Source organism: Procambarus clarkii, chromosome 8 (genome assembly GCF_040958095.1).
Source record: "Procambarus clarkii isolate CNS0578487 chromosome 8, FALCON_Pclarkii_2.0, whole genome shotgun sequence".
Classification (NCBI taxonomy): Eukaryota; Metazoa; Arthropoda; class Malacostraca; order Decapoda; family Cambaridae; genus Procambarus; species Procambarus clarkii.
In genome coordinates this window covers 13,865,462-13,887,907 of record NC_091157.1, presented here as the reverse complement: position 1 = coordinate 13,887,907, position 22,446 = coordinate 13,865,462, and the positions used below count along the sequence as shown (strand labels likewise).

At 43.7% G+C, this 22,446-nt stretch overlaps 2 protein-coding genes across 2 annotated transcripts; one reads left to right on the top strand and one right to left on the bottom strand.

Annotated features, from left to right (window-relative positions):
• The first annotated feature begins 2,611 nt into the window (after nt 1-2,611).
• Nucleotides 2,612-3,445, top strand: LOC138359732 (tropomyosin Mac r 1.0101-like). Its single transcript, XM_069319330.1, has one exon. It carries the CDS (start codon nt 2,612-2,614, stop codon nt 3,443-3,445), a length of 834 nt encoding a protein of 277 aa, XP_069175431.1.
• A 687-nt stretch (nt 3,446-4,132) lies between these two features.
• On the bottom strand, nt 4,133-21,100 carry LOC138359731 (uncharacterized). The gene is made up of 2 exons (XM_069319323.1): nt 21,037-21,100; nt 4,133-5,886 (listed from the first exon to the last, which is right to left on the bottom strand). Exons 1-2 carry the CDS (start codon nt 21,098-21,100, stop codon nt 4,133-4,135), a joined length of 1,818 nt encoding a protein of 605 aa, XP_069175424.1.
• Between the last annotated feature and the right edge of the window lie 1,346 nt (nt 21,101-22,446).

Below are 22,446 nucleotides of genomic sequence, written 5' to 3'. Positions count from 1 at the left end.
GTCTCATACTTTCTCTTCTAGATGATCCTTCACCTTATGGGTGTTCTGATTCTTCTCTCTCTTCTGCTTTTTCGTTCTTTTCCAACTCATCAATTTTCTCCTGCTTCTCAGATTTACTCTGCTGGTTCTTTCTATATATCTTGTTTATCTTTCGTTGATTATTATGCTTTACTGATTACCCTCTATCTCCTATCTTCTCTCCACTGCTTATCTTCCTTCCTAAGCATCTGCTACTTCCAGTCCATGCTTCAATCTGCTACCTCTTAAGCATCACTTCTGCTTCCCATACATCTCCTTCCCAGCATCTGCTTCCCTTACATCTCCTCCGCAGCATCTCCTGCTTCCCTTTCATCTCCCTCCCAGCATCTGCTTCCCTTACATCTCCTCCGCAGCATCTCCTGCTTCCCTTACATCTCCCTCCCAGCATCTGCTTCCCTTACATCTCCTCCGCAGCATCTCCTGCTTCCCTTACATCTCCCTCCCAGCATCTGCTTCCCTTACATCTCCTCCGCAGCATCTCCTGCTTCCCTTACATCTCCCTCCCATCATCTCCTACTTCATCTCCTGCTGCTACTCGTGTTTCGGGGAAGCTCGCAGCTAATAAGGAAATCTAAACGGCTTATCTGTTAGCCCGTCGCTTTCCGAGGTCATGAAGATATTACAGAAGCAACATTATAACTTCAGGGGTCGCCATATTGGGATTCAGCTCGCTCCTTGCAATATAAGGTTCCTGACTTATTTGCAAAATCTGAGTCACATTAGAACCTCATGAATATATATTGGCTGATGCTGTATCGTCTTCAGAGGAGCGTGGTTTCTCTAGGGGGGGGGGAGGACGGTGGAAATATAATAACTGAACTGAGCTTTTTAATATAACTAACCTCTTTAGTACACAGGTTGTAAATTAATTAAATGGTTTAGACAGATAATATTATACTGAAAATATGGACGTAAATTTATTTGTTATTTAGGGGCAAGACCTGTAGAGGACCCGTCACTGTGCAGCCCGTCCTCCTAAGGGCGCTTGAGAGCTGAGTGGACAACGCTTCGCATTCGTAGTCTTGAGGTTCCAGGTTCGATCCCGGGTGGAGGCGGAGAAAATTGACCAAAATGTTTCTTTCACCCTGATGCTCCTGTTACCTAGTAGTAAATAGGTACCTGGGAGTTAGACAGCTGCTACGGGCTGCTTCCTGGGGGGGGGGGGTTGTAACAAAAAGGAGGCCTGGTCGAGGACCGGGCCGCGGGGACGCTAACCCCCGAAATCATCTCAAGATAAGAGGAAGGTTCCCCAACGTCAAAAAACTGTCGTACTAAAATATTCTGACCTATCAGAGGACCCAAAACAGAAAACGGGATAGTATGTTAATTTCGCGAGCTGCGACCATTTTCTATTACGACGATTTTTGGGCCTTAGGGAGAGTATACGTCAAAATGCTTTACGGGCTCACCATAGCCCGTGCTGCATGGTCCTGTCGTTCTGAGTATATAAATCTAAAACAACAAGAACAACGTCAAAATGCGACGCTCTATTAGGAGGACAAGTTGTCCTCCTAATACGGTGTCTCCTGGGTGGGTCAGGACAACGTGACTGACGAGTGAGGACCACGTGCTTACTTCAGGGCGCACGTGGAGGCTATAGTCAGTGATGTCACGTGAAGTTGAATATTCCTCAGCTTTTAGTGCTCTCGGAAGTGTTACTGGGACGCGAGGCTCACTTTCGAACATGCCACTATATAAATATAACATGTTCGAAAGTTGACCAATCTAGAAAATGATATTGTGTCTCATCGACTGCATGTTCGAAAGTCATATATATGACTTTCGAACATGAAAGTCACCCATTCTTTGGAAAACACAAAAAACGTAAACTGAATATTTCGATATCATTTTAGTGATCCTTTTCACTGAAGAGGGTCCGGAGCGAACTATTCAGATACGAATCATCTGTTTTCAAAACTAGTTGGTTATTATTCCATGGATTAATACGCTTTTTCACTATATTCTAGTATATACAACACATTAGATAGGTAACCAGCGGAGTCCAGGTCGACCCCAAAACCTGGAGTTATTCAAGGGTTCGAAACCCCCGGAATAAAAAACCTGCAAACCTGAACATGCCTTTTTCGCTTCAGTATCTGAACTTTGAAATATATAAATGATTTAGCTCTGTCAACTTCGAGAACGGTACAATGATGTTCACCTCTCCTTAAACGGAAGCCATTGAGCCAGTTCCTGACTCTCCATTGACAACCCCCGCACCCACACCAGTCACCCTGCATACTTTAGTGAGGCTATCTCCAAGTTTTTGCTCTGAATTCTTTGATAAACATCCTATTTTATATACATATCATATACAGATGGAAGATACAGTAATGAGAGTCACTTGGGAGTAACCAAACTCACCTGGAGAAACCACACACCTGGAGTAACCACACACCTGGAGTAACCACACACCTGGAGTAACCACACACCTGGAGTAACCACACACCTGGAGTAACCACACACCTGGAGAAACCACACACCTGCAATGGTCACATGATGGCAGTGATGTGCTCCTGGTGATTTGCAAAGGGGTCCATGTGAAAAGCATGCGGTTAACAAAGGGAACCTGATGAAGATCCTGGAAAACCTAATGAAGACTCTAGAGAACCTAATGAAGACCCTAGAGAACCTAATGAAGACCCTAGAGAGCCCAATGAAGACCCTTGAGAACCCAATGAAGACCCTAGAAAACCCAATGAAGACCCTAGAGAGCACAATGAAGACCCTTGAGAACCCAATGAAGACCCTAGAGAACCTAATGAAGATCCTGGAGAACCTAATGAAGACTCTAGAGAACCTAATGAAGACCCTAGAGAACCTAATGAAGATCCTGGAGAACCTAATGAAGACTCTAGAGAACCTAATGAAGACCCTAGAGAGCCCAATGAAGACCCTAGAGAGCCCAATGAAGACCCTTGAGAACCCAATGAAGACCCTTGAAAACCCAATGAAGACCCTAGAGAGCACAATGAAGACCCTTGAGAACCCAATGAAGACCCTTGAGAACCTAACAAAGACCCTAAAGAACCTAATGAAGGCCCTAAAGAACCCAATGAAGACCCTAGAGAGCCCAATGAAGACCCTAGAGAACCTAATGAAGACCCTAGAGAACCCAATGAAGACCCTAGAAAACCCAATGAAGACCCTAGAGAGCCCAATGAAGACCCTTGAGAACCCAATGAAGACCCTAGAAAACCCAATGAAGACCCTAGAGAGCACAATGAAGACCCTTGAGAACCCAATGAAGACCCTAGAGAACCCAATGAAGACCCTAGAGAACCCAATGAAGACCCTTGAGAACCCAATGAAGACCCCTGGAAAATCCAATGAAGACCCCAGAGAACAGAATGAAGACCCTAGAGAACCCAATGAAGATCCTGGAAAACCCAATGATGACCCCTAGAGAACCCAATGAAGGCCCTAGAGAACCTAACGAAGGCCCTAGGAATCCTATGGTCGTCGTTATTCATATTATACTAATAATATACTTTACATCTTCAAGAGAAAACCAGATAGTTTTCTTCAAGAAATACCAAACCAACCGGGCTGTGGTGGATATGTGAGCCTGCGAGCCGCTCCAAGCAACAGTCTAGTGGACCAAGCTTTCACAAGTCAAGCTAGGCCTCGGGCAGGGCTGGGGGGAGTAGAAGAACTCCCAGAACCCCATCACGCAGGTATCAAGCGAGTACCAGGATCACTACCACGCTGCCCCGTGTCCAGTGCCGCCCCTGTAGCAGCACGGGAGTGGAAAGTGACCACAGAACAATTTGAGTTGTGATGAGGTGACGCCCAGAAAATAATGTGCCATTTACCTCAGGAATCTGGCAGTTAAGGGACTAATATGGTCCTCGAGGCACTAGACATGTCCTCCCAAGATTACTCTTGCCTTGTGAGCCGTTGTTTGCTTATCATTAAGTGTTGGCCAGAGTTGTGAGACGGCTTAATAGTGTGTGTTGTCGATGAGAGTATGTTGTCTGCGACAGTAAAAAACTAAATGTTTACAAGAGAATACGTAATGAAATCACAAAGGTGTGATGTGTCCATGAGATAATCATTGAAGCCGACGGGGATATAGAACCAGCCTCTTGGGTCAACCCAGACGCTTGGACGACCCAGGACGTGGAGCCGACACCACTAGCCTGCTGGTAGGGTGTGTCTTGGACGACCCAGGACGTGGAGCCGACACCACTTGCCTGCTGGTAGGGTGTGTCTTGGACGACCCGGGACGTGGAGCCGACACCACTTGCCTGCTGGTAGGGTGTGGCTTGGACGACCCGGGACGTGGAGCCGACACCACTAGCCTGCTGGTAGGGTGTGGCTTGGACGACCCAGGACGTGGAGCCGACACCACTAGCCTGCTGGTAGGGTGTGTCTTGGACGACCCAGGATGTGGAGCCGACACCACTAGCCTGCTGGTAGGGTGTGGCTTGGACGACCCAGGATGTGGAGCCGACACCACTAGCCTGCTGGTAGGGTGTGGCTTGGACGACCCAGGACGTGGAGCCGACACCACTAGCCTGCTGGTAGGGTGTGGCTTGGACGACCCGGGACGTGGAGCCGACACCACTAGCCTGCTGGTAGGGTGTGTCTTGGACGACCCGGGACGTGGAGCCGACACCACTAGCCTGCTGGTAGGGTGTGGCTTGGACGACCCAGGATGTGGAGCCGACACCACTAGCCTGCTGGTAGGGTGTGGCTTGGACGACCCGGGACGTGGAGCCGACACCACTAGCCTGCTGGTAGGGTGTGGCTTGGACGACCCGGGACGTGGAGCCGACACCACTAGCCTGCTGGTAGGGTGTGGCTTGGACGACCCAGGATGTGGAGCCGACACCACTAGCCTGCTGGTAGGGTGTGGCTTGGACGACCCAGGATGTGGAGCCGACACCACTAGCCTGCTGGTAGGGTGTGGCTTGGACGACCCGGGACGTGGAGCCGACACCACTAGCCTGCTGGTAGGGTGTGGCTTGGACGACCCGGGACGTGGAGCCGACACCACTAGCCTGCTTGTAGGGTGTGTCTTGGACGACCCGGGACGTGGAGCCGACACCACTAGCCTGCTGGTAGGGTGTGGCTTGGACGACCCGGGACGTGGAGCCGACACCACTAGCCTGCTGGTAGGGTGTGTCTTGGACGACCCGGGACGTGGAGCCGACACCACTAGCCTGCTGGTAGGGTGTGTCTTGGACGACCCGGGACGTGGAGCCGACACCACTAGCCTGCTGGTAGGGTGTGTCTTGGACGACCCGGGACGTGGAGCCGACACCACTAGCCTGCTGGTAGGGTGTGTCTTGGACGACCCGGGACGTGGAGCCGACACCACTAGCCTGCTGGTAGGGTGTGTCTTGGACGACCCGGGACGTGGAGCCGACACCACTAGCCTGCTTGTAGGGTGTGTCTTGGACGACCCGGGACGTGGAGCCGACACCACTAGCCTGCTTGTAGGGTGTGTCTTGGACGACCCGGGACGTGGAGCCGACACCACTAGCCTGCTGGTAGGGTGTGTCTTGGACGACCCGGGACGTGGAGCCGACACCACTAGCCTGCTTGTAGGGTGTGTCTTGGACGACCCGGGACGTGGAGCCGACACCACTAGCCTGCTGGTAGGGTGTGGCTTGGACGACCCGGGACGTGGAGCCGACACCACTAGCCTGCTGGTAGGGTGTGTCTTGGACGACCCGGGACGTGGAGCCGACACCACTAGCCTGCTTGTAGGGTGTGTCTTGGACGACCCGGGACGTGGAGCCGACACCACTAGCCTGCTTGTAGGGTGTGTCTTGGACGACCCGGGACGTGGAGCCGACACCACTAGCTTGCTCCACAAATATAGTTGTCTTAGAAGGCCTGGGGAGAATTTTCCTAGGTTAAAGTTGGTGGTTTATAGCTTTATTTTTATTTTTTTTTTTACAATAATAACATTTTTTTTCTGAGTGTCACTGGTAAAAAATTCAGAATTTTTGGAAGGAAGTGGACTGGAAGAAGAATATGGAGGTTGTGCAACATAAGTTATCATTAACCTGTAAAGAAGTATAACGTATATTTTACAACAACATGTACAGTTTCCTGACTAACCAACATTGAACTCAGATGAAAGAATACAGAAAAACCTCGACTAGTTCCGAATTTATATATAAATAGTCATTATATATATATATATATATATATATATATATATATATATATATATATATATATATATATATATATATATATAGTGCTGGACACACACAGGATCCATGCATACACAGTTTCAAATGTACATATGATAGAGCTCGAGAAGCTCAGGAATCTGTACACCAGTAGATTAACGGTTCAAAGGCGGGACCAAAGAGCCAAAGCTCAACCCCTGTAAGCACAACTAGGTAAGTACACACACAAAAAGGGGGGGGAGCCTAGGCCCCTGGGCTGCCTTCATTTAACGGGGGGGGGGGGGGGCTCGCGGCTGAGTGGACAGCGCTGTGGGTTCGTAGTCCTTAAGGGCCCGGGTTCGATCCCCGGCAAAGGCTGAAACAAATGAGCAGAGTTTCTTTCACCCATGTGCTCCTGTTCACCTAGCAGTAAATAGGTACCTGGGAGTCAGACAGCTGCTACGAACTTGCTTCCTGGGGATGTGTGTGTGTGTGTGCGTGTGTTAGAGAGAAATATATGTAATAGACATGATAGAGGAAAAATAGATTGGCTAGAAAGAGCTAAATAGATCGATTCTGCAGATAAAAAATGTAAATACATATTAGTAAATACACACACATACACACACACACACACACACACACAGCCCCAGCATGGAGTCCACATCTAATCAAGCATAAGACCAAACTGGAAAAAGTTCAAAAGTTTGCCACCAGACAAGTACCCGGGCTGAGAGGTATGAGCTGCGAGGAGAGACTACGGGAATTAAATCTCACGTCGCTAGAAGACAGAAGAATTAGGGGGGATATGATCACTACGTACAAGATTTTCAGAGATTTAAACCTCACTACCCTGTCAATTCCGAGAATTGACAGGGTAGATAAAGACGGGTTATTTAACACAAGGGGCACACGCACTAAGGGACATTCTTTACTTGTGTAAAGAATCATTCAGAACTTTGTATACCACATATGTCAGGCCAATCCTGGAGTATGCAGCCCCAGCATGGAGTCCATATCGAGTCAAGGATAAGACTAAACTGGAAAAGGTTCAAAGGTTTGCCACCAGACTAGTACCCGTGCTGAGAGGTATGAGCTACGAGGAGAGACTACGGGAATTAAACCTCACTTCGCTGGAAGACAGAAGAGTTAGGGGGGACATGATCACCACATTCAAGATTCTGAAGGGGATTGATAGGGTAGATAAAGACAGTCTATTTAACACAAGGGGAACACGCACAAGGGGACACAGGTGGAAACTGAGTGCCCAAATGAGCCACAGAGATATTAGAAAGAACTTTTTTAGTGTCAGAGTGGTTGACAAATGGAATGCATTAGGGGGTGATGTGGTGGAGGCTGACTCCATACACAGTTTCAAGTGTAGATATGACAGAGCCCGATAGGCTCAGGAATCTGTACACCTGTTGATTGACGGTTGAGAGACGGGACCAAAGAGCCAGAGCTCAACCCCCGCAAACACAACCAGGTGAGTACAACCAGGTGAGTACAGGTGGAAACTGAGTGCCCAAATGAGCCACAGAGATATTAGAAAGAACTTTTTTAGTGTCAGAGTGATTGACAAATGGAATGCATTAGGAAGTGATGTGGTGGAGGCTGACTCCATACACAGTTTCAAGTGTAGATATGATAGAGCCCAATAGGCTCAGGAACCTGTACACCTGTTGATTGACGGTTGAGGGGCGGGACCAAAGAGCCAGAGCTCAACCCCCGCAAGCACAATTAGGTGAGTACAGTTACGTGAGTACACACACACACACACACACACACACACACACACACACACACACACACACACACACACACACACACACACACACACACACACACACACACACACACACACACACGAACTTTTAAGCCAGCATGTTAGGGAACCCACAAGAATGAGAGGCAACGATTAACCAGCGAGACTCGACCTAGTCTTCACTCTGAACGTCTCTGATATAAGGGAAATCGGTTTTGAAGCCCCCGTGGGAATGAGAGACCACAGTGTACTGATGTTTGAGTATCTGGTCGAAGAAGAGTTAATATATTCAAGGAAGGGCACAGAAAACAAAAGGCTGGCATTCCGAAAGGAAAATAAGAGGAGATAAGAAAATTCCTAACAGATATAACTTGGGAAACAGAGCTCAGAGGAAAGACGGCTCAAAACATTATGGACTACATCACACAAGGAGGCAGCAAACAAGTTCGTCCCAATCCAAAAGTAAAGAAATGAATTGCAAACGAGAAACCCATGGTTTAACCAGAGATGTAAGCTAGCAAAGCAAATAAGTAAAAGGGCGTGGAGAAACTACAGAACACTAGTGAGCAGAGAAAGATACCAGAGCGCCAGGAATGAATACATCAGGGTGAGAAGAAAGGAAGAAGGGCAATATGAAAATGACAGCGAGCAATGCAAAGACTCAACCTAAATTGCTGCATAGCCACATCAGGAGAAAAATATCAGTGAAGGAACAGGTAATGAAACTGAGGATAGGGGCAGACGAATTCACTACAAACGACAAGGTGTGCGAGAAACTCAATAAGAAATTTTAGGATGTCTTCACAGTAGAGCAAATGGAAGTCCCAGAGATAGGAGAGGGAACATCTAACCAAACACCACTAAATGAGTTTGTAATTACCAGTGGGGAGGTGAGGAAGCATCTGCTAGAGCTGGATGTGACAAAGGCTGTAGGCCCGGATGGAATCTCACTTTGGATACTGAAGGAAGGACCTGAAATTCTGTGTCAGCCACTCGCCATGATGTATAACAAATCACTGGTAACAGGTGAACTGCCAAAAATTAGGAAGACAGCTAATGTAGTCCCGATATTTAAGAAGGGTGATAGACAGGGGGCACTGAACTACAGACCAGTGACCCTAACTTGCTTACCATGCAACGTGATGGAGAAGATTGTGCAAAAAAAAAACTATTGGAAAATCTGGTGCGAAGAACTTGGTATCAAAATATCAGCATGGGTTCAGGGATGGCAAGTCCTGCCTCACAGGACTGATTGAATTCTATGACCAGGCAACAAAAATCAGACAAGAAAGAGAGGGGGTGGTCAGACTGCATAATTTTGGATTACCAGAAAGCCTTTGGCACAGTACCACATAAGAGACTAGTGCACAAACTGGAGATGCAGGCAGGAGTAAAAGGGAAGGTACTCCACTGGATAAGGGAATACCTAAGCTACAGAAGACAGCGAGTCACTGAGAGGGGTGAGGTCTCGGAGTGGCGAGGCGCCACCAGTGGAGTCCCTCAGGTATCAGTTCTTGGATCTATACTTTTCTTGATATATGTAAAAGATCTTCCAGAGGGAATAGACTCGTTCCTCTCAATGTTTTCGGACGATGCAAAAATTATGAGGAGGATTAAAACGGAGGAAGATAGTATGAGGTTACAAGATGATCTAAACAAACTGAAAGAATGAATGGTCCAATAAATGAGTACTAAAGTACAACTTAAGTAAATGTAAGGTAATGAAACAAGGGGGAGGAAATAGGAGGCCAGACACTGGATACAAAATGGAAGATGAAATCCTTCACGAAACGAACACAGAGAAAGATCTATGAGTTGATATCACTCCAAACCTGTCTCCTGAAGCCCACATCAAAAGAATAACATCGGGGGCGTATGCGAGGCTAGGTAACTTCAGAACTGCCTTCAGAAACTTGTGTAATGAATCTTTCAGAACCTTAAATATCACATATGTAAGGCCAATCCTGGAGTATGCGGCCCCAGCATGGAGCCCGTACCTTGTAAAGAACAAGACAAAACTGGAAAAAGTTCAGAGATATGACACTAGACTAGTCCCAGAACTAAGAGGCATGAGTTACGAGGAAAGACCGACGGAACTGCATCGCAGTGGACACAGGTGGAAGCTGAGTACCCCAGAGATGTTAAAAAGAACTTTCTCAGTGTCAGAGTAGTTAGTAAATGGAATACACTAGGAAGTGATGTGGTGGAGGCTGACTCTGCACAGTTTGAAATGTAGATATGATAGAGCCCAGTAGGCTGAGGAAGCTGTACACCAGTTGATTGACGGTTGAGAGGCGGGACCAAAGAGCGAGAGCTCAACCCCCGCAATCACAACTAGGTGAGTACACACTCTCTCTCTCTCTCTCTCTCTCTCTCTCTCTCTCTCTCTCTCTCTCTCTCTCTCTCTCTCTCTCTCTCTCTCTCTCTCTCTCTCTCTCTCTCTCTCTCTCTGATAGGTAAGGGGGTGCATAATAACAAAATTAAGATGTGTCTGTATTTCTTATATATCTGGAGCCGTCAGAGTGCTTCAGACGAGCAGTAAGGTCCTAGAAGTGGACGACTAGCTGACACTGGCTATCACAAGGGGTCACTGCAAGCTTCTCACTGTCACCGTGCACTGCTCACCGTTCGGCCCGTCCTCCCCAGCCTTCACGACGTCACTAAACTGATCTACTAAATTGCCCGAACCTAACCAACCCGAGGACCCACGAACAGAAAACGAGGCAACACGTCAATTTCAGGGACCGCCCTTTTTAGTATATCAGTTGTTGGCCTTATGGAAGTTACACGTCAAAATGCGCTATGCTGTTGAGGAGAACCGGTTGACCAGCCGCAGGCCTTCAGGCACGTCACTGATTCTGTTCCTAGAGTAGTTGGCATCCAGACGCACTACTCTCCCCTCACACCAACCCGTCCTCCTAACACAGCGTCGCACGTTCCCCTCACACCAACCCGTCCTCCTAACACAGCGTCGCACGTTCCCCTCACACCAACCCGTCCTCCTAACACAGCGTCGCACGTTCCCCTCACACCAACCCGTCCTCCTAACACAGCGTCGCACGTTCCCCTCACACCAACCCGTCCTCCTAACATAGCGTCGCACGTTCCCCTCACACCAACCCGTCCTCCTAACATAGCGTCGCACGTTCCCCTCACACCAACCCGTCCTCCTAACACAGCGTCGCACGTTCCCCTAACACCAACCCGTCCTCCTAACACAGCGTCGCACGTTCCCCTCACACCAACCCGTCCTCCTAACACAGCGTCGCACGTTCCCCTAACACCAACCCGTCCTCCTAACACAGCGTCGCACGTTCCCCTAACACCAACCCGTCCTCCTAACACAGCGTCGCACGTTCCCCTCACACCAACCCGTCCTCCTAACACAGCGTCGCACGTTCCCCTCACACCAACCCGTCCTCCTAACACAGCATCGCACGTTCCCCTCACACCAACCCGTCCTCCTAACACAGCATCGCACGTTCCCCTCACACCAACCCGTCCTCCTAACACAGCGTCGCACGTTCCCCTCACACCAACCCGTCCTCCTAACACAGCATCGCACGTTCCCCTCACACCAACCCGTCCTCCTAACACAGCGTCGCACGTTCCCCTCACACCAACCCGTCCTCCTAACACAGCATCGCACGTTCCCCTCACACCAACCCGTCCTCCTAACACAGCGTCGCACGTTCCCCTCACACCAACCCGTCCTCCTAACACAGCGTCGCACGTTGACGTATACTCTCCCTAAGACCAAATTTCGTCGTACTAGAAAATGGTCGCGGCTCACGAAATTGACGCACTGTCCCGTTTTCTGTTTTGGGTCCTCTGGTAGGTTAGGAAGAGGACACTTTAGTACGACAGTTTCTTGACGTTGGGGCACCTGAGGAGAACGAGCTGGACTGTCTCCAACAGGATGGGTGGTTACACTGCTAACCTTGTCACTTGCTGGCAATCATCACTGATCACCCTGAATGCCCCTGTTACCTAGCAGTAAATAGGTACCTGGGAGTTAGTCAGCTGTCACGGGCTGCTTCCTGGGGGTGGAGGCCTGGTCGAGGACCGGGCCGCGGGGACACTAAAGCCCCGAAATCATCTCAAGATAACCTCAAGATATATCACATCTGGTCCTAGGAAACAACACGCGGTTAGCGGCAATTAAGCTGGAAAGCGACTACTAACTCCGGACCTTCTGTACACAATTACATCTGTAACACTTGAGACTGTAATCCCAACGACCACCATCTCCTCAATTCCACTTGTACTCGAAAAATTCAGGAACTGCTTGTTAAACCTTCCAGAAGACCTACAGAAGGGGGAACTATCAGGGAAAAGCGCCAGATCATACGACAATACAGCACTGCGAAAGGGTCAGGATAAAGATGTGGGATGGGACGGGGGGAAGGAATGGTGCCCAACCTCTTGGAAGGTCGGGGATTGAACGCCGACCTGGATGAAACTAGTCCGTCGCTCTACCGTCCACCCTAAGTGGTTAGTAGAAGAGCCGCCCCGTGTACGCATCATCGATTCTCTCTTGTCAACCATGACGCACACGCAAATTCGTTAATTTCCCGGAGCTCTCTTTAGCAACACCTCTCCGCTCGGAGTTTGAAAGTGCAGTGTGTTCCCGCCGCCTGTGGACCACCACTCAGGGGCTCTCCACAGAACACGTGACCTGAGGTCGCTACTCCATTGGTTAATCTTCCTTTCATGTACCCAATCATCATACTCCTCCACATCCGGGGATTTCAGAGTCGTCGCATCTCCTAAAATCTTGGCGCGAACGCTCTACGCAGGAGGGCCTAACGCCCTCCATAGAGTCAGAGCCTAAGTCACTCCCCCCCCCACTCTATAACTTAAAAACCTAAATAAATTCATATTTTAGGGTCGTCTTATATATGTACAGGTAGGTGTATGACTCTTGACAGGTGGGTGTATGACTCTTGACAGGTGGGGGTATGACTCTTGACAGGTGGGTGTATGACTCTTGACAGGTGGGTGTATGACTCTTGACAGGTGGGGGTATGACTCTTGACAGGTGGGTGTATGACTCTTGACAGGTGGGAGTATGACTCTTGACAAGTGGGGGTATGACTCTTGACAGGTGGGTGTATGACTCTTGACAGGTGGGTGTATGACTCCTGACAGGTCGGAGTATAACTCTTGACAGGTGGGTGTTTGACTCTTGATAGGCGGGAGTATGACTCTTGACAGGTGGGAGTATGACTCTTGACAGGTGGGAGTATGACTCTTGACAGGTGAGAGTATGACTCTTGACAGGTGGGAGTATGACTCTTGACAGGTGGGACTATGACTCCTGACAGGTGGGAGTATGACTCCTGACAGGTGGGAGAATGACTCCTGACAGGTGGGACTATGACTTTTGACAGGTGGGACTATGACTCCTGACAGGTGGGAGTATGACTCCTGACAGGTGGGTGTTTGACTCTTGACAGGTGGGACTATGACTCTTGACAGGTGGGAGAATGACTCCTGACAGGTGGGAGTATGACTCTTGACAGGAGGGAGTATGACTCCTAACAGGTGGGAGTATGACTCTTGACAGGTGAGAGTATGACTCCTGATAGGTGGGAGTATGACTCTTGACAGGTGGGAGTATGACTCCTGACAGGTGGGAGAATGACTCCTGACAGGTGGGAGTATGACTCCTGACAGATGGGAGTATGACTCCTGACAGGTGGGAGAATGACTCCTGACAGGTGGGAGTATGACTCCTGACAGATGGGAGTATGACTCCTGACAGGTGGGAGTATGACTCCTGACAGGTGGGAGAATGACTCCTGACAGGTGGGAGTATGACTCCTGACAGGTGGGAGTATGACTCCTGACAGGTGGGAGAATGACTCCTGACAGGTGGGAGTATGAGTCCTGACAGGTGGCAGAGATTTGTCAGGCGTTAACGGGAACAAAGTGTAGTGATCTAATGGATTAAACCAAAAGGAAGTAGCTAAAACAAAATTCCTAGATACAGTTTCTAGAGATCCAAGTAGCTGCAAGCAAGCGAGTAAGAAACTACAGTCTACTTGAATGCTGGTTCCAAGAGCTAAGGCTCAACTTACAGGCACCTGGACGTGCGACAATAATCAATATACATAAGACATAATTCACATAACACATGAAACACCCACATGTATAAAAAAAGAATACAAATCTTCCCATTACCACATTGCATTTCTTCGTCAAATTCTGTTTAATATCATCAAATAATGTTTAATATCATCAAATAATGTTTAATACCATCAAATCCTGTCTAATACCATCTAAACCAGTTTAATACGATCAAATAATGCAATAAATTAATAATAAAAAAATTATTCGAGCTGGCATGGAGTCCTTATACTCTATAGTCCTTATACTCTTATACTCCTATACTGGAGTCCTTATACTCTATATACTCTTGTCTAGAGTTCAATTTCTCTGTTGTTTTTTGTAATCACCAGAAAACCGTTTTGTTTATGGTTGAGATCTTGATAACTTTATTGTAGTCAAACAAAATTATAGTGATTTTAACATCCCTAAAATTTGGTGTAGTCATTATGTCGGTCGGCCGCCCTGGGTTGACAGCCAATCAAGAGGCATGACGGCACTCCGCCTACCTGTCCGTTCCGCGTGATGTTTGGGATTAGACGATGGTTCTTATCTAAAATCGTTAACTTTTAATTATTATTTATTATCAAATGCATTAACCTACTTTTCAAACATCATAATAGAGGATATTAATTAAAATATATTGGGATATTGTATAGTGAATGTAGATCGAAGGTTTCAATATATATTTAAATATATGTGTAAATACGAAAATTAACACGTGATGAAAAATGTGACAGTGTCAGACCACGAAGGAAGAATTGAAACAGGAATTTCCTTAATTACTTTCGTACTCAAAAATACATCTTCAGAAGGGCCCTTCTGACTATGTATTGTTAAATACGAAAGTACTTAGGGAAATTCCTGTTTCAAGTCTTCCTTCGTGGTCTTAAATATGTGTATGTATATATATATATATATATATATATATATATATATATATATATATATATATATATATATATATATATATATATATATATATATATATATATATATATATGTCGTACCTAGTAGCCAGAACGCACTTCTCAGCCTACTATGCAAGGCCCAATTTGCCTAATAAGCCAAGTTTTCATGAATTAATTGTTTTTCGACTACTTAACCTACCTAACCTAACCTAACCTAACGTTTTCGGCTACCTAACCTAACCTAACCTATAAAGATAGGTTAGGTTAGGTTAGGTTAGGTAGGGTTGGTTAGGTTCGGTCATATATCTTCGTTAATTTTAACTCCAATAAAAAAATATTTACCTCATACGTAATGAAATGGGTAGCTTTATCATTTCATAAGAAAAAAATTAGATAAAATATATTAATTCAGGAAAACTTGGCTTATTAGGCAAATCGGGCCTTGCATAGTAGGCTGAGAAGTGCGTTCTGGCTACTAGGTACGACATATATATATATATATATATATATATATATATATATATATATATATATATATATATATATATAAATATATATATATATATATATATATATATATATATATATATATATATATATATATATATGGTACCACCTCTCTCTCTCTCTCTCTCTCTCTATATATATATATATATATATATATATATATATATATATATATATATATATATATATATATATATATATATATATATATATATATATATATATATATATATATATATATATATATATATATATATATATATATATATGCGGAAAATCCACAGAGAAATATGAAATGAGGTGAACGTTTCGGCTTTGTTAAAGCCTTTGTCAACACCAGACTGACTGATGTCTGGTGGAGTCAGTCTGGTGTTGACAAAGGCTTTAACAAAGCCGAAACGTTCACCTCATTTCATATTTCTCTGTGGATTTTCCGCATAAAATGATCAGTGTTTTGTGATCGTCAATTGCATATATTACAATATATATATATATATATATTGTGTGTATGTGTTTTATATTATCGTCGATAGCTGAGTTTTTGTTATGTATTTCTTATTAAAGTTTTGACTATGTTATATAAAAGATTAAATCAAATCAACTGTTATATAATGAAGACAGTAAACATTTTTATTAAACAAATTTTTCAGTGAAAGTCTGTCTTACAAGAAAATTGCCCGCTCGTGATTGACTAAGATGATATAATCAATTTACTAGGAATAACTTGTATGGCGATTGCATCTATAATTCAGAAACTGTAAAACTTAGAATATAATCATTATACGCAATATATATATCTATATCCTTTTCGGCAACAGACGTCAATAACGTAAAACGATTCATATTTTTTACTCTTTTGGCCATTACTGAGCCGTCAGTCACTCCATAGTCTGTCAGTCAGGCCAATCACAAATCGGAGCCTCCCTCTCTCCGTAAGTTAGTTGACCAGTTATGGTAAGTGCCGGGGAGGAAGGAGTATGGTTCAGGGGAGGGAAAAAATGACTTCACGGTCGAATAGGTAGATTACCGGTTAGGAAAATCTCATAGAGACCCGTCTGTTATGGAAGTGTGTGTATTAGGGCCTGACAGCTGAGCGGACAGTGCTTCGGATTCGTAGTCCTGAGGTTCCGGGTTCGATCCCCGGTGGAGGCGGAAACAAATAGGCAGAGTTTCTTTCACCCTGATGCTCCTGTTACCTATCAGTAAATAGGTACTTGGGAGTTTGACAGCTGCTACGGGTTGCTTCCTGGGGTTGTGTAACAAAAAGGAGGCCTGGTCGAGGACCGGACCGCGGGGACGCTAAGCCCCGAAATCATCTTAAGATAACCTCAAGATTAGTGAGACTGTGGCGTTGGGTTAGTTTATATGTTCATGTCACAGCTGACACAGGAGGAACAGAAATGGTTGGACTATTTTTCTTATCACCTAATGCATCTGTTCACCTAGCAATAAATAGGTACCGAGGAGTTTGTCAGCTTGTTGTGGGATTGTATCATGGGTAGGGTCAATAGTTCGACATTGTGTAGGAAGACCTGGATATAAGCCTAACATGTATATACACACTCTGGCTGCCTGTCTCCCCAGACACAATGAACTAGGTATGCTAGGCTAGTTATGACCCTCCCTACTTTCCTCTTTTACTGTTTAATGGAATTTAATATTTGTTTGTATAGCATGTCCAAGTACTCTGCCGGTAGTTTTCTTGACAATATGAACAAATCTACAAGGGCCGTGACGAGGATTCGAACCTGCGTCCAAGACCATCCCAGACGCTGCCTTAATCGACTGAGCTACGACATGTTTGTTCATTTGATGCATCACGGTATTGTGATTTCTGTGTGTTTTGACACTATGTTCTCATATTTTAGTTCCACCTTCGTGCTTGAACAACAGTTACCATTCGATTATGATGGTCGGGATTCATTCCGAGTTCGTGTTAATATTCCGTCTTGTGTCTCTCGACTGACAGTCAGTGCTTGTTCTACATTACCCTCGGTAATTACTGTGCCGTGTCTCTTGTTCTCCTCGTGAAACTGGTCGTTACTGCATACAATAATTCATCAGCGAATTGCGTAGTGATGATTTGTTGCATATAAGTAGTGATTGGTTGTTAACATATGTGCATCAGTGAACTGGGATAATGAGCCCTGAGGAATTCCTGCAATTAGTTTGAATCCTTCACACTAATTGAATTACCCTTGACTATATGAAGGATTACACAGTTTGTGTCAAGAGTCAGCTGCGTGATACTAAGGTTCCTAGACATTTATACAGCTGCCTAGACTATATGAAGCAGAGACTATACTGTGTATATTAGACAATACTGTGTAGACGATTCAACGTCTACAGTGTGTGTCAAGAGCTAGCTGTGTGACAAAAAGGTACCAAGACATTTATACAGCTGCCCTAGACTATATGAAGGGTTACACAGTGTGTGTCAAAAGCTAGCTGTGTGACACTAAGGTACCAAGACATTTATACAGACTGCCCTAGACTGCCCGCTCCAAGCAACAGCCTGGTGGACCAAACTCTCACAAGTCAAGTCTGGCCTCGGGCCGGGCTTGGGGAGTAGGAGAACTCCCAGAACCCCATCAGCCAGGTATCAACCAGGTATATGAAGGGTTACACAGTATGTGTCAAGAGCCAGCTGTGTCATACTAAAAATCTCCATCTCTAAGGATATAAAGTCATACAGGGTCATATGGCTAGAATATTGCACTAGTGAACGTTTTCGTTACTCCACTGGGCTTTAGAAATAAGCATGTGCGAAAAATTCTAATCGCTCTTGGCAACAGTCTCCTGCGTCTCACTGCTAAGGTTGTAAATGTAAAATTATCCATTATTCAATTTATATCCCAAAATTTTATGTTTTTATTGTTATTCATTTCCTAGGTCCAGATGAAGGAGAATGCTTGAGACTAAGACTCATCTTTGTCTCACTTTGCAAGATAGAATTTTAGGTTATTCGTTGTGTATCATGTTTCTAAAAGTATCTATTAAATTAGTTAGAATCAAAACAGTTACTATTGCTGACATTGTCTCTTTCGCTCAGATGTTTTTAATGTTGACTTGGTGTTGGACTTAAGGCTTATCAACCTCTGGAGGGTTATTAAGGCCACCACAACACCTTACTGATCAACCAGCAAGTTTGGCGTTGGACTGAACTTAGTTGTAAACACTATTTATATGCACCGAGAAGAGGAGTTTACCTCTAATTGTTTACATTTTGTTTTATTTAGGTTTTATAATGAAAGCCAATAGGAGAATATCCCTTTACTAAAATGAATACATAAGTTGTGTAAACTGTGTAAATTACGAAAATCAGTAAAGTTGAAAAATTAATATATATATATATATATATATATATATATATATATATATATATATATATATATATATATATATATATATATATATATATATATATATATATATATATATATATATGTCGTACCTAGTAGCCAGAACACACTTCTCGGCCTACTATGCAAGGTCTGATTTGCCTAATAGGCCGAGGGATTTTCTTTATTTCCAATTAATTGTTTCCACATAGTTTATTTGAATTATTATTATTATATTATATTAGGAACATAAATTATTGACTTAATTGTGTTAGTTTAGGTTAGGTTATGATAGGTTAGGTTAGGTTAGGTTAGGTTAGGTTAGGTTAGGTTAGGTTAGGTTAGGTAGGGTTGGTTAGATTCGGTCATATATCTACGTTAGTTTTAACTCAAATTTGAAAAAAATAACTCATAAATAATGAAATGGATAGCTTTATCATTTCATAATAAAAAAATATTGAAAAGTATATAAATTCCGGAAAACTTGGCTTATTAGGCAAATCAGGCTTTGCATTGTAGGCCGAGTGCGACGTTCTGGCTACTAGGTACAACATATATATATATATATATATATATATATATATATATATATATATATATATATATATATATATATATATATATATAATTATTTGAATAGATATTTTGTTAACACCTATTTTAGTTAAATTCCAAAAGTCAGACATCAAGTTTTCCTCTATTTTCAAAAATATAGTTTTGATCGAAGACTGGATCCTTGCCAGAGATAAATGTGGTGTATGGCAGCCTCAATTCCATTCCCTGGATTTAAGAGCCTTTATCTGCGTCTATAGCGTGTTGGAGCGAGTGTAAGAGAGTGGCTTGTAGGGGGGTTAACTAGCCTATTGTGATGGCAAGTTTTACATCCCCTTTTTCACGATCTGACAAGCGTCTAATTTGTACGATTTTGCATAACTATAAACGTATAAACCGAAGTGCCGCACGCTAGCTATTTAATCCGATTCTAACCTGTCCAAGAAAGCGAACATATTAAAATGTTCTAATTCCTTTGAAGCCAATGAATTTGTACGCTTGTGTACGATGGTGATGATGGTAGCCGAGGCTATTCCCCATCATCCCGCCGGCACTCTGATGGTAATCTTGGAAATGGTATTTTATGCCCAAGATCGTGATGGTCGAGCGGTCCTGTACATGGTCGTGATGGTCGAGCGGTTAGGTCCTGTACATATTATAGAAGCATTAAATGTGACTCCACATAAACTATGTCTCCATAACTACATTGTGGTAACTGGCAGCACTGTAATCGGGAAACAGATTTACAACCAACCCATATTTGGGTCAGAAGTCAAAGCCGGAGATCGAGACAGATATGAAGGCCTATCTCTCTCATTTCGTAGGATATATGTGAATCTTAAATATGAGGAAGCATCTGCCTCACGCTCATGAGGTCGGGGGTTCGAGCCTCCGAAAGTGCCCAAGTGAATAAAATATGTGAATCTTATTTTATTTTATGATTGGTCACTGGGGTCTGGCTCGACGATTTAATATAATTTATGACTACCTGGAAAGGAAATGATTGTTGTAATTGTAATTTACGACAAACAGGTGTAGATTGTTTGTCTGTAATGTATCTGACGAGAAAACAAGAGTACCTATAAATTTATTCTCTGATGTAGGGAAAATAGTGCTAATCTATAATACAGGTTAAATTGAATTAGACGCTAATGATACAGTAAAAGGAGAGTGGAACTTCAGACTTCCGTATTCAAGCGAGTACATTAACCAATCCGTTCCTGCCTGTCTGGGTTCGAATCATTCTGAGGTGTGGAGTTTTCAATTGCTTATTGGCTTGGGGACCAGTCAAGCTTGTTCCCATATATATATATATATATATATATATATATATATATATATATATATATATATATATATATATATATATATATATATATATATATATATATATATATATATATATATGTATATGTATATATATATATATATATATATATATATATATATATATATATATATATATATATATATATATATATATATATATATATATATATATATACTAACAAGCTTGAATAGTTCCCAGGCGTATATGCAACTGTAAACTCCACACCCCAGAAGTGACTCGAACCCATACTGCCAGGAGCATTATGCAACTGATGTACAGGTCCTAACCGCTCGACCATCACGACCATGTACAGGACCGCTCGACCATCACGATCTTGGGCATAAAATACCATTTCCAAGATTACCATCAGAGTGCCGGCGGGATGATGGGGAAATAGCCTCGGCTACCATCATCTTTTGTCCGGTCGTGATGGTCGAGCGGTTAAGGTTTCCTGTACACCAGTTGCATAGTGCTCCTGGCAGTATGGGTTCGAGTCACTTCTGGGGTGTGGAGTTTACAGTTGCATATACGCCTGGGAACCATTCAAGCTTGTTCGCATTTGTGTTTCTTACGTGGCCCCCCAAAAATGATGTGATTTGATAAAATACCATGCCCAAGATTACCATCAGAGCGCCGGGGGGATGATGGGGAAATCGCCTCGGCTACCATCATCTTTTGTCCAGTCAAGATGGTCGAGCGGTTAAGGTTTCCTGTACATCAGTTGCATAGTGCTTCTGGCAGTATGGGTTCGAGTCATTTCTGGGGTGATAGTTTTCAGTTATTTATATATATATATATATATATATATATATATATATATATATATATATATATATATATATATATGCAGAAAACCCACATGTGAAAAAATAGAGAATGCTAAACGTGTTTTTGGCTTAAATCGCCTTCATCAGAGCAAAGTTGAATGAGAAGAATATTTTCATTCTACTTTGCTCTGATGAAGGCGACTTAAGCCGAAAACGCGTTTAGCATTCTCTAATTTTTCACATGTGGTTTTTCTGCATACTTGGATCAGTGTTTTTCTGATCATTGTTGTATATATATATATATATATATATATATATATATATATATATATATATATATATATATATATATATTAAACCCCAGTACCGGGATCTTAACATTTTATTCATATATATATTCTCTAAACACCATTTTGCTTCATTTACACGACGTTTGAATTGCTAATGTAACGATGGGCTTCGGACGCCAGCCAGCCTGTCGTCAAAGCGAATTCCATGATAAAGAAGAAAGATGTACTGAAGATGAAAAGAGTGGAATTTGCTCGGGGCGAGGTGAGGAACCATCTGGCTGAGAGTCACTTATGGCATCTTAAGTTTGGGAGCCCATTCTTAAGCTTGGGAGGAGTAGCAATGCTAACTGTGAAGAGATATGCATTTATTGTTAATATTGTGAAATACAAGGAGATTGGCTTCGTTTATCTTGCAGCGGAGATTCAAAATGAGTCGATTATTGTATTAAATTATTGTTTTAAATGACCATTGAGTCGAGTACGTTAAATTTGCTTCTAGTTATACATCTAGCACTGTCATTAAAATTTTAACTCTGTTATTAATGTCATTTTTGCGACACAAAGAGTCGTACAGTCCTTAACACCGAGGAGCGCATCTTAATACTGGGGGGCCACATCCAGATTTCCTTTCGCATTTAGTTTAATTATTTTTCGATTCTCAATGAAAGACATTTTTATCTCCTTTTCTCAGTCAAAACGGTT